This window comes from Balaenoptera physalus, assembly GCF_965194825.1.
Source record: "Balaenoptera physalus genome assembly, chromosome: 16".
NCBI lineage: Eukaryota > Metazoa > Chordata > Mammalia > Artiodactyla > Balaenopteridae > Balaenoptera > Balaenoptera physalus.
This window is the reverse complement of record NC_138898.1, coordinates 46367681-46376250: the sequence shown is the minus strand read 5'-3', so window position 1 is coordinate 46376250 and position 8570 is coordinate 46367681. Positions and strand designations below refer to the sequence as shown.

Sequence of the window (8570 nt, the reverse complement as noted above, 5' to 3'; positions counted from 1 at the left end):
CCCACAGATTTAAGCAGTGGGTTTTGCGGCCAGAGAGGGGCAGATGTTTTCGGGGATTTTATATCTCAGATTCCCATGCTAAACCTATTGTTTCAGGGATGGAAATATGTAGGGGACATTACACCATTTTGCAGCTGCTAGAAAGCAATGCTTTCCTGTTTTCCTGGTTTAGACAATGGAGAAGCTAAGAAGAAAAATAATAGGAAAAGGCTTTCCTAGACTTGCTTTAAAAAAAACTGCGTCATTTTGAATTTAGTGCTTTTTTGGAGGGTCAAATCTCATCTCTGTTCTCTTAGTTTTCACAGAAGTATATATGGGAAAGAGATTTGGAATAAAAGTAGCTAATGATCAAATCCACATCCTTCAGAGGATGTTCAGGGGTAAAATCCAGGCCCACCACAATGTGCTCAAATGAGGGCTCATGACCAGGACATAAAATACGCAGCTACACATGTGTGTGCAAGAGAGAGATTCATTCCCAATCCAGCTCCTCCCGCACGCTGTACACAAGCACACACACATACACGTTTAATTTTTTATTCCACTTTCTTGCCTGATCATGGGGAAGATGTGAGGACGAGCCTTTAGGAGAGGCTGCTTGTCTATCGTTGACAGGCACTTAGGCCTGAGATGGCCTTGCCAGGCCCGGTGGTGACCGCAGCCTGCATCCCTCCCGGCCTCAGGCCAGAACTGGCAAATTCACCCACTTAATGCCGCTGGGAACATGGCTCAGGCACCAAAAGGGACACCAGCACAGCTGCTTCTGCCTCAAGGCCACACTGTGGAGCAGCCGTGGTTCATCGCACAAAGGACACTCACCAGGTCCTCCGCGCCCAAGGTGATTTTGAAGAATCGCCCCGCCCTCGGCTGTCTACACTCGGCTTCCCCAACAGACTGTCCTCCTGCCTCAGCCCCTCCAAATAGCCAACAAGAGAAAAGAGCAGTGATCGCAGGGACCGTCCCTGAAATTCAGGAACGGGTGTGTTTAAGGAGACGTCCTCCCTTTAAGTTATCTCCTCAGGAGGTGGTGAGTTTGTCCCGAATATAAAATTACTGAACCATGAGAAATTCTTTGGAGGAAAGTTCAAATTGCCTTTGAACCTGTTGCCAAGGGGAGTCTCTCCTTGACCCCAACGCTCAGCTTGCTCTGCCTCTCAGCAGGTCAGGGAATCAGGGACAGAACAGTGCCTGGTCTGCCCCTGTCCAGCCCAGGGTCACGGCTGGAGGAATCTCTGTGTGGCAGAGCCCACCTCTCCCCATGTCCATCTGTCCGTTTCCCTGGATGTCATGGCCGAGCCACCTGGGCCTCTGGATAAATGGATACTTTGTCAATTGGCCCAGAGCTCCCAAAACAAGGATTCAAATACCCTGGCACAAAATGACAGCGGTGTTCAATGGGAGAAGAAAGCCTCCGTTTGAGGCTTTTCATCAGAGTCACTGCCCGAGGTGGTCCAGTTTGGGGATTGCGGCCACTGCTGGGCTGTGGCTGTGAGGGCAGGTAGACCCCACTCGCCTGCAGAGGGCCTGACTCTGACGGAGGGGATTTGGAGAAACTGTGACTTATCCACCCATTTCTCCCCACCCGCCCCCAGGGGGATGTCGCAGTGGGTGGGAGGTGGGACAGGGCTGCATATTCACCTCCCCACCCCAACCAGAGAAGGATTCAAACACAGAGACCAAATGGGGCTGGGCTGTAGAAGAAACCAAATGAACACTGAAACCAAGGGCACGTCGGTGACCTCAGCCAATTCAAAGCCAGGGGACCACGGGGGTCAGGGGCAGCCTGGGTTAGCAATGTCCCCCTCGCCCCAGTGACAAGGGTGAGGGCCATAAAGCCCTAGAGGAAAGCACCTCCTGTACGTGCAGATACCAGCCACGAAGTGCACACACTGCCACGAGCAGCCCGACGGTCAGCGCCGCACGGCACACCACCCCGGGGCCGAGGGACACAGCCTTCGCCCCCTGGAGTGCTAAACCCCAGTGTTTCGAGTGGGAACTGCAGAATATTAGGTGGCTTTAAAAAGCAGACACTTCGAACCCCCTCCTGGGTCCTATCAGGCCTCCATCCTTCCTTCCTTCCCCCAACCCCCTCCAGTTTTCCATTTTCTTTTCTTCAAAAACGGAGCTATAGCACCTACATTTCAAAACTGGCAAAGGAGCATCTCCTTGGCTCTGAAGGCCGTGCACGCAGAGTGCCGACCTCTGGGGCGGAGTGTGGATCCTGGCAAGTTCCCTCTCTCTGTCCTGCGCCAGAGCGGCAGAGCCCCCGTGCCCTCTGGGTGCCCGGGCCTCCCGCGCTGCTCAGGCAGCTTCTCAGGGCTCTGACCTGCAGTGAACCCGGGCTGCTTTCCAGGCACCCAGGCAGAACTGGCAGGGACAGAGAGCCACCGACAACAACAGTCTTAGTTGTGGGAAATCTTCGCAAGTGGGCACTTAAACACGAGGCTATAAATTAAAACGGCTGTGAGCAGTGTCTGCGGTTGCACAGGATCGTAGTTATTCTCTCGTTCTTGCTCCCTCCCCTCTCGCCCCCTTTTTTAAGGAAAAGAGCCAGGGGATTCCTGTGCTGTAGGCAGCTCTGGGCCAGCCCCCGCGGGACTAGTCCTGACTTGGTGGTGCTAGGGCCGCAAGCCAGGATCAGCTCTCAGGAGGCATCAGCCACCGTGAACTGTGCTAAAGGCGTATGACGACACGTTTAAACCTCAGCCCAGCAGCTCGCTCACATCCTCCAGAAAGCATCAGGGCATCCAAGCCCAGGCAGCTGCAGAGGAGGCAGGACAGCAGCGGGGGCATGGGGCCGCCTGGCCCAGAGACCAGTGGTCCTTGACCTTTGTCCTCACGAGTGTCTGTCTTATCAATCAAGCCTGTGGTAACATCAGTACATTTATTTAGACGAATTGATTCAAGTAGTTTTGAAACAAACTCCGCCCTCTCACTCTAGCTTCCAGAAACACTTTTAACTCACTTCGTACAATTTTCCCCACGTTGTTCAGATTTCATCTGCAAATAAACTGAAGACTACTAGAACCTGAAGAACTAGAAGATGCGATTTCTAAACGTCCTGCCTCCGTGCCACCGAAGCAGATGGAAACTCTCCAGCCTCAACATGTTCCCTCGGACAGAAACAGAGCTTCTTGTGTAATCAAAAAGTTGATCGACTCAGCCTCTGTCACACCAGGAAGCACAAATCATTTCAGTCCTAATTTTCCCTGGTTCACAACTTCTTCTTCGATGGTTACGCAGAGAAGCAGTTCAAAGGGAGCCCATTAGCACCTAACTTGTCACGCCCAATCCAGAATCAGGGTGAAATGAACTCAGTCACATTTGAATTTGAACAGGGAGAGGGAGGGAGAATCGTTAACATGCATCAAATTCCTGAAAGGACACCCGACCCACCACTCACACAGCACACGCGTGTGATACCTGCACAGTTCAAGTTGCCAGGCGTTTAAAGAGAAGGCTGACGACTATTTGCCAAGGTTGCAGTCCAGTCTTCCAGGAGGATGGGGGTCCTGCTTCCAACAGGCACCTGCCTCTGAGGACGGTGGTCACTGTCAGTGTCTCGGGGCCTCCTCAGCTTCAACAGTCTGTCCCCGGCGTCGGACTGTGGGGAACAAACAGGGACACATTGGAAGCTGCTGCCCCAGCTGTGCCGTCTGGACCCCGGGCGTGGGGACCGAGCCACGGGCAGGGCGGCACCCCCCGTGAGCACACGCAGGCCTCGGGTGACCCCAGCCTGGGCCATGCCTGCCCCTCGCCCTCTGCCTGCTGCACGCCATGGCCGCTGCCTCCGCCCCAGCCGGTGCCTGCCGCATCCCCCCTCCCGCCGCCTTGGCAACCCAGCCTCCTTCACCTGTAGGGGTTCTCCGTCACCCTGCTCTCGGCTCGCTCAGGGACCCAGGCGTAGCTGTCTGCTGCGCTCTGCGGCTTCTTCTCCTTCTCCTCCCTCTTGGCTCTGCGCTTGCGATAGACCAGGAGCCCCAGAGCCAGAGCCAGCAGGAGCAGGATGGCCACCACAGTGCCCAGGATGTAGAACAGGAGCAGCTTCTGCCCGTCCGTGCCGTCGTCGCTTTGCTGGGCGGTGAAATCCTCACCTGCGGAAGCCTCACGGCCAGTGGTGGCCGTGGGGTGATGGGTGCTGGCCTCCATCCAGACACCAGGGGACCCACTGGGGGCCAGCACGTCGGGTGGGGCAGGGGAGATGGGGACGCTGTCTGGGAGGGAGGGTCTCCTGGCGGCGGGCGCCACCGTAGAGGTGCCCTCGGGGCTGTCCCTGGTGGGACTGGACGTTGTGGCAAAAGACACGAGCCTCCCCTCTCCATCTCCTGTGTCCTCCCCTTGGGGAGGCTCAGCTGGTGGTCCTAGGGATGTGAGGCCCCCGGTGCAGGAGACCCCATCGGGGGACAGCTCCCAGCCTGTCAGACAGCCACAGCGGAAGGACCCCTCCGTGTTGAAGCACAGGCTGTCACAGAGGCTGCCCTGTGGGCCTGCACACTCGTCCACGTCCACGCACCGGGTGCCGTCCTCCCCGGCCAGGACGTAGCCCCCCTCGCAGGAGCAGTAGAAAGAGCCATCGGTGTTGGTGCAGCCCTGGGCACAGGGCGAGTGGCTGGGGGCACACTCGTCCACATCCACGCAGGCCCCCTCTCCGGGGCCGCCAGGCTCGTAACCCACCCAGCACTCGCAGCGGAAGCCCCCGAGGGTGTTGACACACTCCTGGGCACAGGGAGCGTCTTGGCACTCGTCCATGTCCACGCAGTCCTGCTGAGTCGAGTCTAGCCGGTAGCCTGGGGGGCAGTGGCACGTGAAGTCCTTCCCGAGGGGCCCAGGGACGCACGTGGACCCCCCTCCACACGGGCTGGAGCTGCAAGGGTTCCGAGGGGTGCAGGTGACCAGGTCGTCCAGCAGCCGGAAGCCCGGCCGGCAGCCGCAGCGGAAGGAACCTTCCCCACCCTCGAAGCAGTCCTGCTGGCAGCCTCCGTTGTTGAAGTCGCAGCTGAACTTGGGGCTGACACAGAGGGGCCCCGAGCTGTCCCAGTCAAACACATCGGGGGCCTTCTCCTTGCACAGGAAGTAATGCTGCCAGCTCTCGTCCGCGTCCCCACAGGCCACGTTGGCCATGGAAGCGAAGGGCACGGCCTGCAGGGAGGAGCTGGTGGCCTGGAACGGGGTGGTGTAATTCACCTGGCCCGGGCCCCCCAGGGTCAGCGGCCGGCACATGCCTTTGAAGCTGAACTTGCACACAAAGCCCTCGATGTTGCTCCCAGAAAACCTGGAGCTCCCACAAGGACCCTCGGTCCACTTGGAGAGGCGGCTGGCCAGGGCCGGCACGGACAGGTCCAGCATCAGGGACACGCAGCGCTTGGAGGTGCAAGAGTTCTTGGCCTCCTTGTGCCAGTTGGTATACGACGTGTCCTCCCCGCCGCCCACCCAGCTGAAGCCCTTCAGGGGCAGGTTGCTGTCTAGGCACTTGCCCTTGTCTCTCTGGAGCCCAATCCAGAACCTGCCCATGCGCTCTGCCAGGGGCGCCCCCGGTGGCAGGAGCTGGGCCAGGGCGCCCTGGACGTGCAGGGCCTCCTCCTCGCTCTTCACCGTGGCCAGGTTGCCCCCTTTCTTGCTGCAGTGGAGCTGGGCGTCTTCCGCACTCAGCTTGACCCTGTGGGCCGTGTAGCAGGCAGCTCCCGCGCAGACCACGGCCTCCTGGTCAGCGGCAGCCCCCGCCCAGGGCTCGACCAGCAGCAGCAGTAAGAGCAGGCCGGTGGAGCCGGCCATCATGGCCTCCGTGTTCCCCTGGGCGGGAGGCTGGCAGCCCGGCGGTGACAGCGGCAGTCCCTGCTGAGCTCCAAGGGGAGCCGAGGGCTCAGACGTGGACACTCCGTCGCAGGGAAGGACACAAAGGCTGAGGGCTTTCCGCGGCCCCCTGACCCAAGGCGCATCCTGTCGCTGCACTTCTTATTCCTCACCGGATACGGGGGCTTCCTGTGCTGAATAGCTTCTGACTCCTGTTGCCTTCATCACGGGTTTTGTTGTTCATAAAAGGAACCAGGCAACGTCGCTGGGTCCCGAATAAGGAAACACAGTGGCATGGGTGGGGGGGAGACGTTCTTTTGCAGCTTGGAGACACCGGCTGCTTTCTTTGGGGACCCGTCCTCCTTCCCATCCGCGTGAGGGCACGCCGTGGAGTGAGTAGATTTGGGGGGCCAGGAACTTGAGAAACTCACTTGGTATCCCATAATAAAATTCCACTTTGGTTTGCAAACAACCAGAAGAAGAAAAAACTAATCCTCAGACTTGAGACATGAGGCCACGGATGGTTATAATTTTCAGCCTTTTTTAGAAGCAAACTGGACTTTCCTTTTCCCTCTCTCATGTTCCCTTTGGCTTTGAGAGTCTTTTTTCTCTTATTCCCCCCATCGTGAACTTTAAATAGATAGGCAATTTTAAAATAGGAACTGGGCCGTGGGAATGTCTGAGTTTCTAACACAATGCCAAGCTCCTCGAGAACATTCAACCAAATTGGGTGAAATTTGGCAGTTTTCAGGGTTTCATAGTGCAAATATTGTGTTGTGATGTAGCAGCGTCACAAAAAGCACCAGAAAGGAAAAATGAAAATGTCTCTGGCCTCACAGCCTTGGGCTTGCATGCCTGTTTTGCCTCAGCTCGGGGGTTACGGGAAGGGCAGGAGATCTGGGCCCAAAGTCAGTCCAGACCGTGGCTGACCTCCTTCCGCACGGCGACTCATCAAAGGCCCTTGAATCTAAAAGTTCTTTTCCTGTGATGACAGACGTGTTTTGCTCATCGGGGCTATCACTGGTTGGGGTCCCTGAGAAGTAGACCCCAGACAAGGATTTGGGACAAGGAGTTTATTTGGGAGGGGAAGTGATACAAGGACAAGGGAGGGGCCAGCACAGGGTGACACTGAACGAGCAGGTGACCGGGGGCTCCTGGGGCTCCTGGGATCCCCAGGAGACTGTGTGGACCATGCGTCAGTCTCCCCAGTGAGGGGAGGGGGCTGGACACTCCCCCTTCTGCTCCACTCCCCACTGGAGCCGCGACTCCTGGCGCTCTGGGTGGATGGTAAGGACCCAGTACCCAGAGGGAACGCTTGGTGGAGAGTGGCAGGACCTGCCGAGGGGCTGAGCTGGGGCACCTAGGAGACTGTCTCTCCTCGGAGATTCGAGAAGGGCTTCCTGGGAGTTGGGAACTCACTGGCTTTCAGCCTCCACAAGGGACAAAGCATCCATCTCAGATTCCAGTCAGAGACCCCTCAGGGCGTGCTCCCTATGTCCTTTTTATCTTAATCAGATGTTTGCGAGAGTCCAGAGATGCTTTCATAGAACCAATAGAATTCTCCCTGTGCTCTTTAGTGCCTATGGAGATCCAACCATTCCCACACCCATCTATCCATCTATCCATCCACTCATTCATCCATCCATCCATCCAACCACCAACCCACCCATGTATCCATCAGTCCAACCATTCATCCATCCATCCATCCATCCACCCATCCTTCTATCTATCTATCCATCCATCCATCCATCCATCCTTCTGTCTATCTACCCATCCATCTAGCCATCCATCCATCCACCCAACCAACGTTAATGAAGGCCTTATTATGTGCTGGGCTCAGCACTGGGATTCTAGGAGAAAACTCCTGCCTTCATGACCCTTGACGTTTCTTAGAGTGGACAGATTTGAACATGTTGAACAGTTGTAGCTGTGACAGGTGCCTCAGGGTGTCAGGAGAGGTCCTGACGGGGTTGGGGGGTGGGCAGTTGGGACAGGATCCTCTGGGGAAGAAAGGCAGTGGAGCTGGAATTTAAAGGAGGAATAGGTAAGAGAGGAAATGACGTCCACATGGGGGAATAGCATGTACCAAGGCCCTGTGGAGGGAGGGATATGACCTTATTAAAGGAGTGAAGGAAGGACGGTCCTACGAGAGCCTGAGGAGTGAGAAGGAGGACCCGGGGAGGGGGAGCCCTGCTAGCCCAAACAATGACCACTGGCGGCTTTGTTCTGAAATCCGGAAGGAAGCACTGAAGGGCTGAGACCTGCATGTAGAAGCTTCCCTCCCTCTGTGCTGCAGGGAGCGGGCGGAGGGACCCAAGCGGTGTGGGAGGACCACTCGGCTGGCGACCGCGGTTTCAGGCGTAGATGAAGCTGTGTCTTTCCCTTTTCTGTGGAAGTAAAGCAACTATAAAAAAATTTTAAGAATAAAAAATTTAAAAACTAAAGAACAAATAAAGAATGAAAGCAACGCCCTTGTACTGCGGTGTGAGCTGCTGCACTGACCCTCCTGGGCACACTATCCCACCTGTGCAAAACCACATGAGGACACACCTCCCTGGGGCTGGCTTGTGAGTTTCCAGCTCTTTGAAGGGATAGAACACATTTACCCTAGGTTCAAATCCCTCTCTGCCACTCACGGGCTGTGTGACCTTAGACAAACTGCGGGACCTCTCTGTTCATGCACAACAGTCCATGGCGGTTGCTCGCATCTCGTGGGGCTCTGTGAGGGTTCAGTGGGCTCACACCTGTGCCGGGGGGTGAGGGGAGCCACTGTCCCACCA

General features: G+C 56.7%; 1 protein-coding gene across 1 annotated transcript; it reads right to left on the bottom strand.

Moving 5' to 3' along the window:
* Positions 1 to 2870: 2870 nt before the first annotated feature.
* CD93 (CD93 molecule) lies at positions 2871 to 6078 on the bottom strand. The gene is made up of 2 exons (XM_082431976.1): positions 3854 to 6078; positions 2871 to 3604 (listed from the first exon to the last, which is right to left on the bottom strand). Exons 1-2 carry the CDS (start codon positions 5773 to 5775, stop codon positions 3580 to 3582), a joined length of 1947 nt encoding a protein of 648 aa, XP_082288102.1. The 5' UTR covers positions 5776 to 6078; the 3' UTR covers positions 2871 to 3579.
* Positions 6079 to 8570: the final 2492 nt, after the last annotated feature.

Excerpts from the sequence above, each read along its gene's own strand:
- CD93 (XM_082431976.1), bottom strand. The coding sequence starts at position 5,775 with ATGATGGCCGGCTCCACCGGCCTGCTCTTACTGCTGCTGCTGGTCGAG. Across the intron at positions 3,605-3,853 it reads GTGACGGAGAACCCCTACAG|TCCGACGCCGGGGACAGACT; the intron begins GTGAAGGAGGCT and ends TGTTCCCCACAG.